The sequence below is a fragment of the Ictidomys tridecemlineatus genome, chromosome 7 (genome assembly GCF_052094955.1).
Source record: "Ictidomys tridecemlineatus isolate mIctTri1 chromosome 7, mIctTri1.hap1, whole genome shotgun sequence".
Classification (NCBI taxonomy): domain Eukaryota; kingdom Metazoa; phylum Chordata; class Mammalia; order Rodentia; family Sciuridae; genus Ictidomys; species Ictidomys tridecemlineatus.
The window spans coordinates 165,234,726-165,257,341 of record NC_135483.1 but is presented as its reverse complement, the minus strand read 5'-3'; the positions used below and the strand labels follow the sequence as shown (position 1 = coordinate 165,257,341).

At 39.8% G+C, this 22,616-nt stretch overlaps 1 protein-coding gene across 1 annotated transcript in view; it reads right to left on the bottom strand.

Annotated features, from left to right (window-relative positions):
• Positions 1-839: 839 nt before the first annotated feature.
• LOC101965594 (aldehyde oxidase-like) overlaps positions 840-22,616 on the bottom strand; it is a gene marked incomplete in the record, with an annotated part of 249,943 nt that continues 228,166 nt past the window's right edge. Inside the window, 7 exon segments of the mRNA NM_001282248.1 lie at positions 840-893; positions 12,799-12,966; positions 15,375-15,512; positions 15,625-15,690; positions 18,574-18,688; positions 20,418-20,470; positions 21,175-21,249. Coding sequence (NP_001269177.1) covers positions 840-893; positions 12,799-12,966; positions 15,375-15,512; positions 15,625-15,690; positions 18,574-18,688; positions 20,418-20,470; positions 21,175-21,249 — 669 coding nt within the window.

The following is a 22,616-nucleotide window of genomic DNA, read 5'->3' as shown; positions in this document are numbered from 1 at the left end:
AAAAATTCTCTGTCTCTCTCTCTGTCTCCTCTCTCACTCTCTCTTAAAAAAAAAAAAAAAAAAAAAAAAGTAGCAAATGCTCACCAGATATTTAGCCTGATTTGGTAAAAATAGTAACGCAAGTTATTCTCATGACAAAACACAATATAATTAAACATATATTAACACTTGTGGATTATTTCAGATATCTAATTGGAAAATTACACTTAAATGAAAAAATTATTTTTTTCTGAATTTATGATGTAGTTCTCTCTCTTCCAGATGCTTTCAGTTTTTCTGTTGTTGCCCATTAAGTATGATGAAAAGCAGAAGTTTAATTTTCTAACAATGACAATGTGTTTTTTTTTTTTTTATCAGAGTGTCTCTATGGTCATTCTCCACAGCCTTCAGTGCTTTGAATTTTGTGTTAGGCAGCAGCACAAAACTGAAGCAGTCAAATTAAATGAATATAAATAGATGATTCTTCCAAATAGCACTAGTTAGTTGCAGAAAAATCAATAGATTTCAATTTGGCATGTTGAATTCAAGCTACAAGTGACTCTCAAATCAGGGAGTAGAATATTTACAATGTCCTAATCTACCACATTCTCGTTTTCTAACACAAAGAAAAACTTCATTGATGGCTATAGCACTTTGACCTAACATTCTCATATTCAAAAGCCATGCATATTGAGTGTTAAAGGATTAAGACACAGGATAAAATGTATTAACTTGAACAATTGTTCAATCCTAGGGTTCCATGGAACACAGTTTGAGAACCACTGGACTGGCTAATTTTTCCTCTTTGATTGATTACCTTTCATTTTATTGATCTTACCTTTCAGGAAATAACAGCAGGGTTATGCTATAGGGATAGACCAAGGCTTAAATGTCTTAGGGTCATCTCTTGGGATCTAAGAGAGAAAGCAAATTAAATACTTAATACAAATACTATTGCAATATTTTGCCAGGAAGAAAATTGTATCAGATCTTTAAGCTTTGAGAAATTCTGATGGGAGGAGGCAGGATTTTCCTGCTTCCTGGGGAATGGGACTGTGTCATTTCTTTCATATGATAACTTTTAAAATTTAAGACAATGGGTTGGTGTTATGATCCCTGCTGCACTTAATGTTGCTCAGTAAGAGGACACTTCCATTAGTAATCTATCTTCTTTGCTTTCCAGGTATGAATTCCAAAGAGAATCATATATTCTATGAATTATTGGGGGGAGGGACTTAATGGGAAGGGTCTAGGCTGAGAGGTGTTGCTTATGCTAAGACTCTTTTTGCAGTGTTACCACAGTGCTGTCAGCATCATTAGCCAAATAATTTGCATGGCACTGTATTTGGCTAGTTAAGTCCCAATCCCTCTTCACTATCCTGGGCTACAAGCTGCAAGAATTTGACTTGTTTGTCTTTCTTCCTTATGATTCTGATGTCTATCTCCTCTGCTGATAATTCTTTCCTTTAGGTTTGACCCCAAAGCAAAACACATATTCCTTTCTTTCTCTATTGTCATGTTTTCCTTTAAAGGGTTGGTTGACTTTTATTCACAAGGATATTTTATTTATTTTTTGCCTTTGGGAATTAAACCCAGGGCCTTGCACATGCTAAGCACTGAGCTATATCTCCAGCCCCAGAAAATGTTAAAAACAAAACCAACCAACCACCTAATGGTAGAAAGTTATAGATTCCCAAAAGCTTTTCTCCTACTCATATGATTTCACAAAAAATAACAATCCCGCAGATGGGATTCAGTGAGTACATGGGACCTTTCACTGAATCCCAAGCACTGCAAACAAAACAAGAAAAAGCAAACCAAATCAAAGAAAGACAAAATAAATTCACCTCAATCCTGCCTTATAGGGTACATTTACAAGTTCTATTCTTACTTTGTGGTCTGTGTATTTAAATGTAAATGAAGGGCTAGGTTTCCCTTCCCTTTGTCTCTTCTTACCTGCTCCTGTGGAGTTGTACAGTTAAGTTCTTTTAGAACTATATCCTGTTCTCCCTGGACTGGGTCAGACACTGGACAAAGCTCCTCAGTCTAGTCTAAGGTTGATTCAGATCAGGTAGATTCTGCTAAGGAAAGGGACTTTTTAATCTTCTAAACCCACTTCCTATTCTTTTCACCAGATGTGGACTCTTGGGGTACCTTTCTGTTCTGGGCTTAAATCAATCTCATCCTCATGCCACCCCTCCCTTCTTCAGTCCCACCTATGCCTTAGACCTTTGGGTGAGGACATACCTTTCTTTCTTGGTCTCCAAAATTGAAGCCCTGGGACTTATTGCATTGCATTGATCTTTGGTGAGCTCCCTCCCTTCTTTACCACCATCTTTTGCTTGGTGCTATCTTCTTCTACTCTCCTTTTCTACCTTGGTTGACTTTTTTTTTTAAAAAAAGAAATCTTTATTTTATTAATTTGTTTTTATGTGGTGATGAGGATTAAACTCAGTGCCTCACACACATGCTAGGCAAGTGCTCTACCACTGAGTTACAACCCCGGCCCTGCTGGTTGACTCTTGATAGCTACAATTATAGTAGTACATTCACTTTGAATGTCAAGACCAATTCCAGTTTTAGTTAAAGGTCAGCTTCTAAAATAAGTCCTGGGCCCAGTTTCATGGGTGTCACGGTCTACTAACATTGCTAGTTGCCTCAGTCCAGGATTCATCAACATCATCATCATGATGCAGTATTAGATTAAGTCTGGAGGCCTGAGTTGTCCAAACCTTGCACATTCCCCCATCCTCCAAAGAAAAAAGGCTTGATCCTTGCAGTTGGTTACCTAACCCTAAGACTTTGGTAATATCCTGCCTAATAGCAATGTTTTCTGTTTGTCTAGAGCATTGGGACACACACTTTGACCTCTGGAGAAATCAAACAAGTTCAGCCAGCAGGCAATTCTTTGCCTATATAATTGACTCTCAATAAAAACCAAGGCTTCCCGGTTAGTAATACTCCATACATCTTCACACATAGTATTGCTAGGAGAATTAAGTGCTGTTTGTGTGATTCTACTTCTAGTATCTGGTTCCTGATGGACTTTGCCTTATGTACCTTTTTCCTTGGCTAATGTTAATCTGCATCCTTTCACTGTAATCAACCACAACTGTGCTTGTAATAGCTTTTCTCAGTTCTGTGTGTCATTCTGCTAAATTATTTTTTTTCTTTTTTTTTTTTTTTTTAAGAGAGGGGAGAGAGAGAGAGAGAGAGAGAGAGAGAGAGAGAGAGAGAGAGAGAGAGAGAGAGAATTTCCAATATTTATTTTTCAGTTCTCGGCGGACACAACATCTTTGTTGGTATGTGGTGCTGAGGATCGAACCCGGGTCGCACGCATGCCAGGCGAGCACGCTACCGCTTGAGCCACATCCCCAGCCCCTGCTAAATTATTGACTCTGAGGATGGTCTTGGAGATCCCTGATGCAATCGTCATCTTCTCCGCTATCATCTTAATCATCATCATCAATATATATTGACCATTTACTATGTGTGGGACACCTGCTGGATGCCTTATATGTTGTTATGGTTTTGATGTTATGTGTCCCCCAAAAGCTCATGTGTGAGATAATGCAAGAAGGTTTAGAGGAGAAATATTGGGATTTAATCCTGATGGGATTAATTGGGTTACCAGTACCTGAAGGCAGGGAGGGTGTGGTTGGAGGAGGTGGGTCATTGGGGGCATGTCTTTGGAACATATATTTTGTATCTGGCAAGAATCTCTCTTTACTTTTGGATCATCATGTGAGCTGCTTCCCTCCACCCCACTCTTCTGCAATGATGTTCTGCCTCACTTTGAGCCCCAAGAATGGTCCTGACTTTCTAGGGACTGAGACCTCTGAAACCATTAACACTCAAATAAATTTTTCCTCCTCTACAGCTGTTCTGGTCACAGCAGGGAAAAAGCTGACTAAAGCATATGTGTTATTCAATTCTCACAACAGCCCTGTAAAGTTAATAGAATTATTCTCTCCAATTCTCCAAGCTGCACTCCATTTCATAGATAAGGAAACTGAGTGACCACAGAAATTAAATAAATCACCAAAGGTAGAGCTGAGGTTCAAACCCAACCTCCTCTGACTCCAGGGTCATGTCTTTATCTGCCAACCACTGCCAATTATCTGCTAACCACTAAGCTAAAACAGCTCATTGTAACTACTTTCCATGACCAGATAAAATGACTTTCTATTTTTCATTCTGCATTTCTTATGCCCTTTCTTAAACTGAAGAATGCCTCCAGCCTTGTCTCCTTTCTTTTAGGAGCTCTCTCTAGCTCTGCTTCACCCATCCTAAGAAGTAACTTTTCAGAGAGCAGGTGGAAGAGTTTTCAAATACAAAAATATACATTTGAGGGGCTGGGGTTGTAGCTCAGTAGTAGAGCCCTTGCCTAGCACCCGTGAGGCTTTGGGTTCAATCCTCAGCACCACATAAAAATAAATAAATAAAATAAAGATATTGTGTCCAGCTATAACTAAAAAATAAATATTAAAAAAATATACATTTGATAACAGTATCAGAGAGCTGGAGGTGTGGCTCAGTGGTGGAACACTTGCCCAATAAGTGCAAGACCCTGAATTCAATTCCCAGCACCACAAACAAAACAAACCAACAATGAAACGGTTTCAGAGAATCCCCCTTCAGTAGTAGTAAGACCGGCTACTGTGTGAAGTGTTGCCAGGCATTGCAGGGAACAGATTCAGACCCTGTGTCCTGGGATAACCATGTTTAAAGGGGAACCAGTTTCACAGGCTGTTACAGTGCCCATAAATCCTCTCCCAGCAAGAGAGGCAAGAAGAAGAAAGTGATAAAGAATGAGCATGCACCTGCCTCTGTGTGTGTGTGTGTGTGTGTGTGTGTGTGTGTGTGAGTGCATGCACTCACGTGCAAGTGTCTCATGGGAACAGGACAGTAGGAGGTGCCTTCTCTGAGGAAGGCACCATGGGAGACTGTAGCCAGAGAAGTCTGTTCTTGAGTTATTCAGCCTGCGTCTGTGTTCCATCTCAAAAAACCCATGTGACTGAGGCATGTTTTGCTGGTATAAGGCCCTGCCAATTATCTGTAGCTTAGATTTTAGCTGAACACACTGGCAACTGCATGTTTTTACGCGTTGCAGTATATGAATCAGAGTACATGAATGCAGTCTTGCAGGACTGGCAGTATGTCACCCCTGCTCAGAGAAATCCAGGGCTGTAGAAGATAAAGGACTGAACATATTTCCTGGGACTAAGTGTTCTGGGGAGAACCAGCTGAGATCAGTGTGGTAAAACCAAGCTACCCACAGGAGTTGACATGCTCCTGTGCCTGTCCTTCTTCATCTGGGAGGAGAAGGATCCCTTTACTGAACTAAACAGGTGGAACTTTTAATGTTGCCAAATCTCTCTTGAGTCTGGGCATCTAGAACTGCAAAAGAGGCGGGGAGAAACAAGGAGACTTGGGGATGGCAAGAGAGGAAGTGCTTAAGAGGGAGGAGGGAAGGGGAGTGGAGACTATTTTAGGATTTATAGGGAAAGGCAAAGGTCTCCCAAGACTACACATTGGCCAGTCTTTTAGAAGAGCAGGGGTAGGACAGGCCTGGCCACTTGGAATGGAGTACTTATCTAAAGATGAAAAGACTCCCCCCGCCCCCTGCAACTAAATTACTAAAAGCAGGCCTCAGCTGAACACAGCTGGTGGTTGTGAGGATTCTCATGAGTCAGCATTATCAAAATGTGGTGTGAACTGAAACCTGTTTATAAACTTCTCCCTAGGCTGATTTTCAGGTTCTAGCTTTCAGAAGATGAAAGCTGAATCTGCCAGCTGGCTTTACATAACCTTGCACCATGGCAGCCCACATAAACTACACTGCCACCAGCCTGAATGCTGGGGGTTGAAAGGAGGAACTCATGCATGCTTGGCAAGTGCTCCTCTGAGCAATACCCCTAGCATTTCCCCCTCCCCCATATTCTACTTTTTTGGACTTAACAAATGCTTCTTGCTACTGTAATAACAGGTATTAGATTTTTGTTTGTTTTCATCTTCCCTATTGCCAAATTCTCCAAGGCAGCAGTTTTCTAAATTTTTCTCCTCCTCCTCCTCCTCCTCCTCCTCCTCCTCCTCCTCCTCCTCCTCCTCCTCCTCCTTTGATACTAGGAAACTGAATCTGGGATACTTTACCACTGAGCTACATCCCCAGTGCTTTTTTTTTGGGTGGGGTGGGGGTATTGGGGATTGAACTCAGGGGAACTTGACCACTGAGCCACATCCCCAGCCCTATTTTGTATTTTATTTAGATACAGGGTCTCACTGAGTTGCTTAGCGCCTCACTTTTGCTGAGGCTGACTTTGAACTCATGATCTTCCTGCCTCAGCCTCCCAAGTAACTGGGATTAGAGGCATTCAGTACCACACCCAATCATTTTTCTAATTTTTAAGGCTGTGAAATCCTTCATGTCTCCATGGCTGAAAGATTAAAAAAAAAAAAATCAAATGACTGTTTCTAAGGAGAAGTCCTAATTTGAAAGTGTGAATTATGTATCTTTTTGTATATCTTTAAGGGAGAGTTACTCCTTTTTTTCTTGTGGAATTTTAAATGGCTGTACAAAACACATTTTCCAAGAAATACATTTTTTCCCTCCCATTACCAAAAAGGAAATTGCATAGATGATATTTCTGGCTGTGTCTGGCTAGGCCATTTTGCCCTGCTGGGCTCAGAGCAGAAATTGTCACCAGCAATACTGTTCTCACTAGAAATTAACCTCCTAAGAAAGGGCCCATGTATAAAATATCAGTCAACAACTTGGTGATCAAGTTGACCAAAACTCAAACAAGTAGAAAAAACTTTTGATATAGTAAATGCTCATTCAGATAAATTATTTTATAACAAAAATGCCCTAAGCTTCTTACTAATGCCTGCTTTTTGCAGAAGCCAATTTACCCATGAAAATGAGGTTTCTAGTTATGAGTGGTTATTTGTTCTGGCCTCAGCAGGTCAACTTGATTTAATGTGGAAACACTTTTTCAACCTTGTGGGAGAGGCATATTTTGAATAAGGTCATTAACAATTATGGGTATTTGGTGAAGACCTTAACACTAATATTTACAGAGTGACTCGTATTTACATGGTATTTTTACATGCATTATTTATTTAACTCCTAGGGGAAAGTACAGAATGTTTTACCATCATTCCTGTTTAAGAAATAGATCTAGGCAGGCCATTATTTATCTTATGGTAGGACAAGGTTATTAAAAAAGGAGGTTTTGAACTTGCTAGTGCTCATGTTCTACTACCTAGACCTCTGACTTTCTTACTCATCAGAACAAATTGTGTTTTTATAATAGTATCCAAAGGCCAAATACAAAGTGTGTTATTGTCTATATATATGTATTGTATAACACATGTTTGTGTGTCAGTGTGAATTGTCATATATTTATTTTTTCTATTTTGTAGTGCTGGGGATTGAACCTGGGACCTCACATATACTAGGCAAATATTCTACCACAACTACAACTCCAGTCCTGAATCATCACACATTTCAACTAAAAAACCATGTTGTAGTTGATCCAATGTATTTAAAAATATCAGTTCTGATATGGGTTCAAGATTTGTTCCAAGATGCTTTCAAGAGATGGGTTTGTATGTATGTATTATATGTCAAAATACATTCTGCTGTCATGTATGACTAAAAAAAATAAAAATAAATCATATGGCAGAGAGAGAGAGAGAGAGAGAGAGAGAGAGAGAGAGAGAGAGAGAGAGAGAGAGAGAGATGGGTTTGTGTTAGCAGCCAGGCCCACGGGAACTTAGGTAGGAGTGCTGTGGTCCTAGAGGAGTGGAGAAATTCTACCTTGGAAGATGTGAAGAAGCAGACCTGGGAAGTGATGGAGGACAGTTGCCAGGAAAGCTGCTGATTGGCAGAAGGACTATCCAGGTTTCATCATGAGGATGTGCAGACAATAGAGTGGCACATGTGATGGTTCAGATATGAAGTTTCCCCCCAAAGCTCATGTGTGAGGCAATGCAAGAAAGTTTAGAGGTGAAATGATTGGGTACTGAGATCCTTAACCTAATCAGTGACTCAATCCTCTGCTAGAGATTAACTGGGTGGTAACTATAAGAAGGTAGGGGGTGGCTGGAGGAGGTGAGTCATTGGGGGCTTACCTTTGGGGTTTATATTTTGTCCCTCATCTGCAATGTGTTTTTTCTGCTCTCTGGTCCTATGTCCTTAGCTGCTTTCCTCTACTCTACCATTCCACCATGATGTCCTACCACAGGCCAAGAGCAATGGACTCAGCCATCTACGGATGGAGACCTCTGAAACTGTGAGAGCCAAATAAACTTTTCCTCCTCTAAAATTATTCTTGTCAGGTCTTTTGGTCCTAGTGGCAAAAGAGCTGACTAAAACTCCACACATCTCTATTTTCCTCTCTTCTCCAGGGAGAACAATGATTATAGTCTTTCAGTTTCTATCAGAGAGGCAAGACTAGAGATAAGAAGGCCACTTTTGAGGCCTACAAAGTCCCAAGCTACTTTGAAGTGGTTGAATATGTTTCAGGACCCTTGCACTAGCTATTCTCTGCCCAGAACACAGCATTACCAGATTTATACTCTCTCCCTCACTTCATGCAGTCCTTGGCTCAAATGTGAACACCCCTGGAGAAAACTTCTCTAACAAATTATCTACATTCATCTCTCCATCGCATTGTAGCCCCCTACTGTTCTATTTTGCTTCATAGTATTCAACACACCTGAAATTCTATATTATGTTTGTTTAGTTATTTCTGTTGGCTTCCCTAAAGGAATATAAACTCCATGATGGAAGAAAGTGTTTTGCTCACTCTTTCTCCAGTTGTGCTTGGCACTTGGAAGATGTTTAACAAATAATATTAGATGAATAAACAGTTACATAATGAGTGACCAAAGATGAGACCCCCATCTATGACCCCTCTGACTTTAAGAAAAAGATCAAGGCTAAGGTAGAAAAACATTCCGTTGGTGCACTGGGATAACCCAGAGTCAGCCACGCACTTAGAATTTATAGTAATTATCTTTCTCCCCTGCTATTCTAGAAACTCCTTAAGAGGACCAACCTATAAGACTGATTTATCACCATCTTCCTGGTTACCTCAAACTATGCAGAAAACTTCGGTGATTTGGAAGGCTGAGGCAGGAGGATTCCAAGTTCAAGGCTAGCCTCAGCAACTAAGGAAGACCCCATCACAAAAAATAGAAAGGGCTGGGGATGTGGTTCAGTGGTAAATTTTCCCTGGGTTCAATCCTTGGTATCAAACAAACAACAACAAGAAGAAAGTATGCAGAAAGGAAGGCATCAAATTAATGTGTTGGATTTGGGTAAAACATGAAAAGCGGCTGAGGGTTAACCAGCTGTGAAAAGGAAGATGCTTCCAAGTAGAGGGAAGAGCAAGGCTGAGGCCATGTGGCAGGAGATAGCTAGCAACTCAGTCCTTAGTAAAAGAACAGACAGAACTAACAAATATGACCAGGATAGAGTCTGGTGAGGCTGGAGAGGTGGGTGGGTGCTGCCATGCTGAAGGTTTGTAGGCTTGGTGGGCAAGATATTTCACCTCTCCTATAAGCAATAGAATGCTTTTCATCTGTGAGTGTGCTAGAGGGACATTGTCAATTTTGTCATCCCACAAACCTCTGGCTGCAGGATGTGGAGAGGCCACTGAGGAATTGGCCTTGACACAGGCTGCAGATGTGGAGTTGGATTTAGGGTCTCTGGAAGGTAAATTCTACAAAGGCTGGGGTCTCTGTTTCATTTGCTGCTATCTTCCTGGCATTGGTCTATGGAATAATTCCTGGCACACAGGAGATTTACCCAATGTCTGTTGAGTGAATGAAAGATGTGGTGGTTAAGAATGAAGGAAATTTCCTTGGTTTACACCCAAAGGACTTAAAATCAGCATAATACAATGACTCCCCACATCAATGTTTATAGCAGCTCAATTCACAATAGCCAAACTATGGAACTAACCTAGATGGCCTTCAACAGATGAATGGATAAAGAAAATGTGGCATACATGCACAATGGAATATTACTCAGCCTTAATGAAGAATGAAATTATGGCATTTGCAAGTCAATGGATAAAGCTGGAGAATATCATGTTAAGCAAAATAAGCCAATCCTCAAAAATCAAAGGCTGAATGTTTTGCTATGTGGATGCTAATTCACAATGAGGGGTGGGCTGTGGAAAAACAGAGGTACTTTGGATTAGGTAAAGGATAGTGACAGGAGGGGAGGGGGTAAGGAGGGTAAGAAGGATAGTAGAATGAATTGGACATTATTATCCTGTGTACATGTGTTATTACATGACCGGTATGGTTCTACATCATGTACAACTAGAAAAATGAGAAGTTATACTACATTTATGTATGATGTACCAAAATGCACCCTACTGTCATGTACAACTGATTAGAACAAATAAATAAATCTAAAAAAAAAAAAAGAATGGAGGAAAGGGACTAGTTCAAGGGATTTTGACAGAGTTAAAATCAACAGGAAATGGTGTAGGACTGGCTGCAGAGTACCAGGTAGAGAGATGCCAGGAGGACTCCCAGGTTTCTTATTTATGTTTCTTTCCTTTCTTTCTATTTTGGTGATGAAGATTGAACCTACAGCTTCATGCACACTAGGCAAGCATTCTACCCCTAATCTACACCCACAGCCCCTCTTGCGAATGTTTTTCTATGGATGGAGAGTATTGTCATTTCTGGAAACAGGAAATAGCAGAAGATTCTATATTTTGTGTTTCTGGTCCTCTTTTTAAGCAGAATTAGAACTTCCTCCTCTCTGCTCTCCTGGGGAGGCCCCGCTGAAGCTGTTCTGTTCTCTTCTGGTTGCTCTGTTCTCTGAGCCATTGAACAGCTGAGGAGGGGGGTCTAGAGGACAGAACAAAGTAACTCTTGGATCGCTGAAGTCTTTTTGTGTGTGTGTGTCCTGGGGATTGAACATGGGGCCTTATGCATGCTAGGCAAATGCTCTACCACTGAGCTGCATCTCCAGTCCTTTTTATTTTGAGACAGGGTCTCACTAAATTCCCTAGGATGACTTTGAACTTGCAATTCTCCTGCCTCAGCCTCTTGAGTAGCTAGGATGACAGGTGTGAGTCACCATGAGGACATTAAAAAAAAAAAAAAGTTAGAAGTGCTTTTGCTTTTGGGATATAAGCTACCATGTTCTATAGTTACCATGTCATGAAAGAAGTCAGGAATGGGCTGATAATGGCTCTACAGACTAAAATCAGCATAGAGAAGGGGTCTTGGTATGTAGCTTGCCAGTTCCTTGGCCCTACCCATTAAGGCAGGACCAGCCAGAGACAGTTGATGGTCATGACTGCTGTGTTCAATGGGGCTGGATGAACTCAGAACCATTGACTTGGAAGAAGACTTCGAGGGAAGTTACAGAGTGACTGGTATTACTGTAGCACAAGAAATGTTGCTGAGTTAGATTTGGAGATGGAAAAAGGAGTGGATCATGTAAGGGAAAGAAATGAATAATTATGATGCTTCCCTTTAAGAAATATTTCTTCATTCTTCTTTTACTCTATGGCTGGTTGTTTGAAGAGGTCTGCTAAGTATTGGATTTCTTTGAATATAAATGTGAAAACAAACATTTAGTTTTAGGAAATAGAGAATCAGCTCTTTTCTCTTTGGGATGCAGTGCACTACAGTAGTACCAGACAGCCTGGGTTCAAATCTTACCCCCACCAGGTAACTGTGTGATCTTGGGTAAGTCATTATGCCTCAGTTTTCCCAATATTAAGATGAAGAAAATAATAGACTTAATAGAGTTGTTATGATGATGAATGAGGTAGTATATGCAAAATGTTTAGTAGGTGCTCAGTCAGTACTAGCAGCTATTATTATTTAAATTAGGAAGATTTTAGGAAATTGTCAAAGGGCATGTTTGAGGATGTCTCAAATGTTGCGTATCTGTCATTTCCAGCAGGTTGGGATTGCCACATGTGTCTCTGACTAGTCCTATCACATGGGCATGACTGTCATGAAATGGGTTGAAGTAGGAAGGCAGAGGCTGGCAGGGAGACCACTTTGTTTCTAAACAGCAGGCAGATGGTGTGCATTCTGTTTGTGCAGGAACATGCAGGATGACATTATCAAATACACCTGTATGACACAGAGGTTATGTTTTGTGTTTGTTTTGTTGTCGGGCAGGGCAGGGTAGGTGGCAGAGAGGGAGGGAATACTTACTGGAGTTAGCACGTTTGTTGTTTCCCTTTTAGCTATTTGTTTTCGTTTGTTTGTTTGTTTGTTTGTTTGTTTTCAGTGCTGGGGATGGAACCCAGGGCCTCAACCATGCAAATGCTCTACCATTGAGCTCCACTCCCAGCCTAGTTATTATTTTTTTATTTTGGGGGAGGTACCAGGGACTGAACTCAGAAATACTCAAACACTGAGCCACATCTCCAGCTCTATTTTGTGTTTCATTTAGATACAGGGTCTCCCTGAGTTGCTTAGCATCTTGTTTTTGCTGAGGCTGACAAACTCGATGTCCTCCTGCCTCAGCCTTTCGAGTCATTGGGATTACAGGTGTGAGCCACCACCCCCAGCTAGTTATTAGTTTTGGAAGCATGACAAATGATCTTACTTCAGGGCTGCTGAGATGGTTAAATTAAATAACACATGGGGAGATGCTTTTTTAAAAAAGTACTTCATATATACAGTATTTATTTGTGTGATTTGTTTTTATCATTTTATAGTTTGATTAGCTAGACACAGATAAGGTCATAAATTTACTCCAGAGGTTCAAGAAGCACAAAATAGAAAAATCGAGTTTTAGGAAAATAGATAATAATTCCATACCATTTCTGTGAACCGATCAGCACAAGCCATTCGAACTTGTTCTGGCGTGGCTGGGCTCTTCACCGTGAAGTCCTCAGCGGCATCTCTTTCTCTACGCACTGCAGCCACCGCATCCATGATGGCAAAGAACACAGATGACCCCAGGAACATTCCAGACTCCCCGAGGCCCTGAAAAAAAGCACATTTGTTTTAGAAATTTAGACTTTAGCTACTAGAGGGCAGAGCCAGGTCTTGTTCACCATTATATCCTCAACTCATGACATAGAGCTTTGCACAAATTGGTTTTCCATGAATGTTTGTTGATTGACTTATTGATAAAATGAACTTTGAGTACTTTTTTTTTTTTTTTTTAAAGAGAGAGTGAGAGAGGAGAGAGAGAGAATTTTTAATATTTATTTTTTAGTTCTCGGCAGACACAACATCTTTGTTGGTATGTGGTGCTGAGGATCGAACCCGGGTCGCACGCATGTCAGGTGAGCGCGCTACCGCTTGAGCCACATCTCCAGCCCTTGAGTACTTTTTTAAATCCCAGTAATACCTAAACTTCTCAGATCTTTAATCCTGGCTGTGTTAAGCCTTTGTTCTCTAGGAACAAAGGTGGTGGTGGGGAACCTATTTAGTAAAGATCATTTAATGGATTGAACTGGCTAAATTCATAAGCAGAGAAAAAAATGCCTAAGTATGATTCCAAGATCTGAGGAGGCAGGGTGCTCTGGAGCACTTAAGAGAGTTTGCAAACTTCAGTCTGCAAGGAACAGGCAGGTGATGCAAGTGAGTGAAGTGAGCAGCTGAAGGACAATAAGGAGTAGTGGGGGTGGTGGTGAAGTGGAGGTACTTATCTAAAAGGGGCCACTGTTCCTTGTCTTCCAGGAAGATAGTTGAAATTACCAGGTCGTCCAATTTCTGGTATTTGTATTTGTTTTGTTTTGTTTTTGTGGTACTGGATTGAACCCAGGGGTTTTCTCCCACTGAACCATATCCTCAGCCCTTTTTAGTTTTTGAAACAGGGTCTTACTAAGTTTCCCAGGCTGGCCTCTAACTTGGATTCTCCTGCCTCAGCCTCCTGAGTTGCAGGGTGTACCACCACACCCAACTAGGTATTCGTATTTCACATCTTTGGCCAAAATTCAGCCAATGGGCTATCAATTTGCAATCCCAGTTAGAGAGACTGAGTCTGAATCCTAGGCCGTATCCTCTGTTTCTCTAGGTAGATGAGATCATCTCTCAAAACCTCTGTTCCTTTGTCAATGAGATGCAGGCAATGATGCCTACCTTATGGGATTTTTTGTGAGATGAGTAAATACAGAATACAGTGCTGGGGCTGGTACCCGGGGGTTCTTTTGTAATTATATAGACCACTCAGCAGAGGACCAAACCCATTGGGTCCTCCTGGGAGTGGTTGGCCACAACCACCAGCTCAGAGTTTCCCAGCTGCCTTATAAACTCTTGGTCTGAAAGATGCTCTCTGTGGGCTTTTGCCCCCTGGAGTGATTTTCATTCTAATGAGACTCTGAAGCCCCTTTGATTCTCTCCCTTTCAGATTTGCCCTGGCCTCATCTCCAGGACATTCCTGGGCTCAAAGTGGGATCCAGTTTGGAAATGTTGTAATTCCTGCAGATATATTTGTACTTTCTTTCTTTTCTTTTTTTTTTTTTTTTTTAAAGTCAATTCACCACTCCTAGCAAACCCATCTCCCAAAACATTTTAAAGAAAGCTTTACAAAACATCTCCGATCTCAGTGAAGTTTCTCCTCTGAGGGAGTTTTTTTTTACATAATTTGCAATGCAAACAACCTCGACCTTAATTTTAATTTGTAATTTCATTATGTTAGCCATTATCAAGGGCTGGCTCATGATTTTGCTTCCTGACACGATGGACATTTGGGGTCAGATAATATTTTGATTTGGAGCTCTTTAGTTGCAACCCTGGCTTCTTCTCACTGGCAGTAAAATCCCTTCACCCCCAGTCTTGACAACCACAATGTCTCTAGACATTGCCAGTGTTCTTTTGTGATAAAATCACTTTCCCATAGACACACACATTGATATCCACTGTTCTTAATTCATTTCTGGATGTGGCTGAGGACTGAGCCCCACAAACGTGAGTGACTTACCTTAGGGGGTGGTGGAGTTGGGCAGGAACCCAGGTCTTCTAAAGCCCCTGTCTAGAATTCTGTCCAGAATACCATGGTTTTCTGAGATTTCAGTAGCACTATGCCTTCAATCCCACTTAATTTTGTAGTCTTAAAGTTTTGTTTTTTTTTTTAAACAAAAACACTATTCTCCGAAGAAGGCAAAGCTTTTTGATGAATCCTGAAGTTTTCAATAAATAAGAGAGGATATTAATAAACTCCTTGGCCATGATCGCCACTGGGTGGATCATTCATCTTCCCTGAATCTCAGTTTTTCCTAGTTGATTCACCTCCATATGGTTTGGTCTATGTAACAATTAACATTTATGTGTTATTTTGTCCACTGACTTACTTTGGCTATGTTACTGGATCCGTGGTAATTTTGGATGCTTACCTTGGAGGAATAGATGGTCAGTGGGGTTTGTGATGATGGCAAGAGGGAGACATTGAACTCCTCTGGGATATCTGTGATGGTTGGAATTTTGTACTCATCTGAGCTCCGTGAGTACAGGACACCTTCTGGGGAATACTGCAGCTCTTCAGTTGTATACAGGCCCATTCCCTGAATAAATGCACCTTCAATCTGCAGGGGGATAATTTCAAGCTTTGTGACATTACAGCCTTTTATGAAGGCCTTTTTCTGCACCACAACTGTGTTCAGGAAGGGATATCTCTTTAAGTGGGCCAGCACCTACCTGTCCGATATCAATGGCCGGATTTAGGCTGCAACAGGCATCCATGACAATGTCCGTCCTGGTTTTCTGCCCAAAATAAAAATGATCTCCCCATAAAAACTTGTATTAAAAAATACAGTTTTCAAGTTTATTCAGACAGTCTCCAGTTATTCCCAAACTCCAGCTGGTGAATTAACACTGCATTGAACTCCATCAACATTAGAGCTGGCAAGACATCTGCTAGGCTCTTCAAACTGAGTACCAGGACTGCCAGTGACCCTGGAAGAACTTTTCATGGTTTTGACTCCTCTTAAGGGACTCCAAAGTCTACAGCATGTTGGTGTGTTTAAGTGAGTCACTTAGTAAATAATTGAGCTTGGTTGTGCATCTAATTTCAACCTGGATTTATCGTTGTAATGGAATTCATGAGCTAATCTAGTCCTCATGATAATCTGACGCAGGTGGCATTATTGCCATTTGACTGAGGAAATCATGTAGCCATGATGTCATGTATGAGTTAGGGGGCTTGCAAGATCTAGGAAGGTATCAAAGGAAAATGTTGAGGCCAACCTAGACTTTGCTACTCTACTTTCTACTCTGAGAAACAGCACACTAATCTGGCCCTTCTGTTTTGGCACAGAGTATGTGTGTGCAGGTTGTTAGAGAGTCACAAGGGCCTCCCAAGTGTCTATGGTCTATCTCAGGAATACCTCTGGGGTTTCCTTCTGCCCCTGTTTCCAGTCCTTATTCAGGTAATGTCATTCTCTGTTTGAGTTTAATACCTGTTCTCCTACTTCCTATAGCCTTCTGGGTTTGGCATTCCTTTTGACTCTAACCTTGGCCTCTCAGGCATTGGGACCAGCCTTTATCTATCCTCAGCATGGAGAGGGAAGGGAACAGGCTATACCTCAGTGTAGGCCTTCAATTTACTTCTTCCTTGAAACCCGATATGCTTTGCATTATGGGAGTTGGACAGGGAAAGAGATGACTGTGCACTGACACTGAATCAGTGGCCTGCGTTAGTACACTCACCACAAACACAGCAGCAATAGGCATGCTTTCTAACTGGCAGCAGTACGCCTTCATTTGCTTTTTCTGAATTCTCTTTAATTAAAGGAAGTTTTGCCTCTTCAAGGAATCAATTATTTTAAGGGATCAAAGTGATACTGAAATTATTGAACCTTTAATTATAAATATAAGCTGGAAGGAAGAAGGAAGAACACATTTTAACTTTTCTGGTACCATAAATTCTGGAAGATCTTCATGTGGTTTGTTTCTTTAGAGATTTATTCTGAGAGCCTCAGAAAGAATTGACAGATAAAAAGGTCTGAATGTTGCATGGGATACAGAAAATTATTTGTTATTTAGTTGAAATTCAAGTTAACTGGGTGGTCTCTATTTTTGTTTGCTAAATCTGGCAACATAACTATCAGAGTATGGTGTCTGAAAACTGGTGTGTACCTAAAAACAGCTTTCCATCAAATTGGGTACAGGTATGCAGAAATACTGACATTTGGGCTTTGAAGGACCCTAGAGCAGGGCCCCCCAGGTTAATCACATGCTGCAATGTGCTGTGCTAATATAATTATCTAGGTGTGCCATGATGTGAAAGACGGTAGGAAGCACAATCAGATGAGCAATCTGTGATCACATGAGTCTGTGTCTTAAAAATGATCTAGAATAAAAATGGAGACACTACATTAACATACCCTGAGGATACCCTTGAATGGAATGTGAAGGCGACTGCTTTCCAGATGGCCCTTCATTCACTGTATTTTTAAATTTTTTATTTCATAAATTTATTTGATTTACTGTATTTAAAAAAATTCATATAATATTTAAATTGGTGGAGAAGTTAACCCAAAATGGGACAGTAAAAGACATTTTGATATATTTTCATGTAAGTATTTGCAAAGCCCTTTCTCTTCCACATAAATTAGTCATTTCTATTTTGGGACAAGGTTGCCAAAAGGTTTTGTTGGAATAATTTGTGTATAAAATCAATTTAATTTTTTTTGTACTGGGGATTGAACCCAGGCCACTTTATTCCTGAGCTACATCCCCAGTGCTTTTTATTTTTTTGTACATGGAATTTATTTATTTATTTATTTATTTTTGTACATGGAATTTAAAAGTGTAAGTGTCATTGGTGCATCCCATAAACTTTCTAACAATTTAACACATTTTTATTGTACTATCTTCTATTTAAGCTTCTATAATCTCTGTTCCTGGAATGGTACCACCACCTGGAGTGGTATTCTGAGGGTGTAAGTTGTTAACTTTGGGTTAAATGCAATTCTGTCTCTATTAAGTTTCTCTAATGCTCAATTAAATGACAAACATGAAAAATATTTTCACACCTTCCTTCTCCCAAGTTTTTCTTTAAAGATCAGTAGTACCCTTGGGAAAATGGACTTTAAGAAACATTAGCCCCTTGCTTTGTGCTTTCAAGACATTTGCTTAAGACTATTTGCTAAATGCCTTATCTCTTCAGATGAGAGAACTTGTACCTCCTCAAGAAATAGAAGCCTCTGGATAAAGCTTTGGAAAATGATTTTTTGCTGAAAGTGAATAAATATATTTAATACATTAGTCAAATTTGGACTGTCATGAACAATTCCTTTTTGACCATTAAATGGTCTTTTTAAGAGGAAATTACAAGACAAGGCTGGGTCTCTGGACATTCCAATGGAATTGAAAGAATCTTGACACTTATTTTTCTATTCTTTTCATTCTTTTTGAGACAGGGTCTTGGTAAGTTGTCCAGTCTGGCCTTGAACTTGCAATCCTCCTACCTCAACTTCCCAGTAGCTAAGATTACAGGTGCACGTCCACTACGCCCAGTTGAACTGAAAAAAAAAATCTTATTTTTGTTATCTGAGTGTTATATAATAATGTTGAGCTACTTACTGTAAAATGTAATTTTGTGGTTGATTTTACTTGTCAAGAAGAATATTAGACTTGACTTACCTTGTGAGCACCAGTCAGGCAATCAATTTCAACTTCAGAACAGGCAACTCCATAAACATAGTATGGAAATGGGTCTCCCTCCCCCTTCTCCCAGTCCATGAAGGCCTTGTAGCCTCTGAGGGAAGAAATAAAACCCTTTAGCTTGGGAGTGGAAGGTGAAAACAATAATGATTCATTTAAAAAATTATCAAAGTTTTATGATAGTATTTTATTTGATGGCTGTTCATTTAAACTGGCTTTTTTGTTTGTTTGTTTTAAAACCAAGAATTGAACCCAGGTACATTTAGCTAGAATCACATCTCCAGCCCCTTTTATTTTTTATTGAGAGACAGGGTATCACTAAGTTGCTTAAGACCTTGATAAATATATGAGGCTGGCCTCAAACTAGCAATTCTCTTGCTTCAGCCTTCTGAGCTGCTCGGATTACAGGAGTGTACCATCAAGCCCACTGAAATTGCTACTATGTGTTTACAACCTACCTGGTTATTGTTTGCCTCATTTTACTTCCTGTGCTACACAGGTAGATTTCACCAAGGGAGAAGCCAATGGACTCTTTTGGCCTGGACCTCACAATGGGTCTCCATGTTGAAATCTGAAGTTTGAGCTCAAGCCCTGCCAGTACATTGGGAATCTCAATGGATTTTAGTCAAGTGTTTCCAGTGGGACCTACAGACTGTGCTACCCAAAGTCATAGGGGACAGATAATAACTCAGCCTGGTTTAAAAAAAAAAGAAAAAGAAAGAAAAGAAAAAGTGGGGCCAGTAATTCAGAGTTGTTTTGTTTTTTTAAATTTTTTTAAATTGTTGACAGACCTTTATTTATTTATTTAAATGTGGTGCTGAGAAACCCAGTACCTCACACATGCCAAGCAAGTGTGCTACTGCTTAGCCCCAGCCTCAGCCCCAGCCCCAGTAATTCAGTTTTAATTTATGCTGGAATGTGTATTCAGACTGAGGGCTGGATTGTTGTCTTCCTGCATAGATGAGCTCAGGAATTTGGAACTCATTGCATATGTGCACTGCGCCAGGCTGTTGCCTATTCCCCCGCCCCCCATGACATTGCTTTGCTATTTCATTTGTGTGTGCATGAGTAATTTGATGGTTTATTTCATCAGATTATAAAAACAATGGCTTCTACTTCTTGTTTTTTTCTTCTTTCTGGGAATGGAACCCAGAAGTGCTCTCCCACTGAGTTACACCCCACCCCCACCTTCAGCTCTTCACTTCTTGAAAGTGACTACCAGTTCTCTTTGTTCTATTCAATTGCCTTGCATTTACCAAGACTCTTCCCACTGACAGACACTGCATAAATGATGATTATGATTATCACCTTGCCCATCATCTTCTGCCCTGCTAGGAACTCCAAAAGAGAAAGTTTCCATCATAAAGAAAGGGAGGTTTGTGCAACTCAGTTGCAAGTTATTTCTAATGATAAAATATTCCTACTACTCACAATAAAGGGTATAGTAAATAATGGTTAGATAAGTCAAATTGAGTTTGTTAGGCTTGATATATTTTTATTATTAAATATTTCTTTAAAGATAAATCAAAGGCCTATGTGAAATCACAGAATTTTGAGTTTAGAAGAACTTCAGCAACCATACAATAAAATCTTAATTACAGATGAGAGAATTTAGGCCCAGAGCAACTGGGTTACCTCAAATTTTTTTAACTGAGTTAAGATACTTTAATTTTAAGGCTTGGGCAGGGGCTCAGCAGTAGCACACCAACCTAGCATGTGTGAGGCACTGGTTTTGATTCTCAGCACCACATATAAATAAATAAATAAAATAAAGATCTATTAACAATTTAGAAAACTTAAAAAAAAGATACTTTAATTTTTACCTGAAGTATCCAGTGGCTGAGAGACTGATTCTTTGCTCAAAGGCTGCTTCTATCTGCAGAATGGGCATATGTAGTCAAAATGAAGTAGATATACCATTTGATAAGTAAAAATGAAAAAAAGTCTATATTATCAAAATTGACATCAGATTGTTGCTAGTGCTTTGCCCTTAATAGTATACTTATCATAGTAATTTATCCTCGGCTGGCATCATGACAATTTCTCTCTGATTGAGTTTCTTTTCTTAAATTTATTTATTTTTTATTTTGTTTGTTCTTTTTAGATATACATGACAGTGGAATGCATTTTGACATATTATACATGATGGAATATAACTTATTCTAATTAGGATCCCATTCTTGTGGTTGTACATGATGTGGAGTTTCACTGGTGGTATATTTATTCTGATTGAGTTTAGAAGTTTGTATTAAACAAAGGTAAACTGGAAACCTGCTTCATATTCATGTTATATGGGCTAAATTCACAAGTTATTTGGGCTTCATTTCTAAGTGTTAAAATTCTAGTAAGTATATGTACATAAGTATGCCCTGGCATGCCTTTCTCAATCTTTCTGCCCTTTCACAGAAATCCACTCAATTGGAGAATAACTTTCTCTGGGGAAGAAGCATGCTGTAGCACTGTGACAGAGACTTAGAGAAACTGCCCTATGTGGACTGACTGTGCGCTACTGTGACACTCTCTAAGCACTGCTTCCGATTATTTCCTCATTTGTAATAACAAATGCAGAGGAACACTTACCCAGTTTTCCCATGTGCCTTCTGGATTTTTCTTAATGATGGGCTCAAGGCGTTTCAGAAGGATCTGACAAGCATTCTTAAAGAAATAAAGAAGACAGCCACATCAATGTTTATAGCAGCTCAATTCACTATAGCTAAACTGTGGAACCAACCTACATGCCCTTCAACAGATGAATGGATAAAGAAAGGTAGGGAAGAATAAATGAACTTTGGATTGAGCAGAGGGGAGTGAGGGAAGGAAAAGGGTGTGGGGATGGGATGGATGGTAGAATGAGATGGACATTATTACCCTATAGATATGTATGATTACACAAACAGTGTGACTCTGGACCATGTTCAGCCATGTTCCATTTGTGTTCAATGTGTAAAAATGCATTCTATTCTCATATATAACTAATTAGAACAAATTAAAAAATTAAACAAGAAAAGAAATAAAGAAAAAAATCCACATTAGGAAAGAGCCTAATGGTTAGGGTTTGTGTGAAAGACTATTCATTGATCATTCATTTGGTCAGAAAATGTTTATAAAGGGCCTGCTCCTGCTAATCTGGGAACAGAGATAACACAGCCCCTGCTCTTAAGTTTCTGTTACTGGAGGGTTTTTTCCACTCTTCATGATACTCTTCCTGTGAAAATATGGGTTCAACTGAATTTATATTCCCAGATCTTCTTTCTTAGATGAATCAGATTTTTAATTCCTTCTTATGCTTTTTTTACATCTTTATTCTATACTTTCTTTTGCATTTTCCAGCAACTAAAATAAATGTAATAAACATTTCATTTTCCTTCAAATTTGTGCTCTTCAGTCTGAAGCAATGACATGCTAATGACCCTCCAGGTCTGAAACACTGAACTCTCTGTTCATCCTTCCATCTGTTCATCCACTTACCATCAAATTGCTACAATGAAGGCCTTGGCTTTGGGTTTGAAATGAGAACATAAGAAACTTGACCTATAATAACCTAGATCCACAAAATTTCGAATCCTTAAAATAGAAACCTGAAACTCAATATGCAGGAAGATAGATTAACACTTAGTTTGAGTTGACAACTCCCATACACACTGACCTGTTTCCCTCCTAGGTTGGATTCCACCCCAAACTGGATCTGATGAATTTGAGGGTTTTCACAAATTTGTTCTGAGCAAAATAGAGTTCTTGCTTTTTGACCCTTTTATATGTCACCATATAGGTAAGACTGATTGGAAATCAGTGCTTCTGGGCGGCAACTATTCAGTGTCCAGTGTGGCGGGGTGGGGGTGGGGGGCAGGAGATATGCCTCTAATAATGTTTTAATGAAAAAGTGAATAGTTTGTAACAGAAACTTTATGAATACAGTATCTTTTACTTTAAAAGTATATGCAATCAGCTGATCGTGGTGGAGCTCAAGAGGCTGAGGCTGGAGGATGGAGAGTTCAAAGACAGCCTCAGCAAAAGCGAGATGC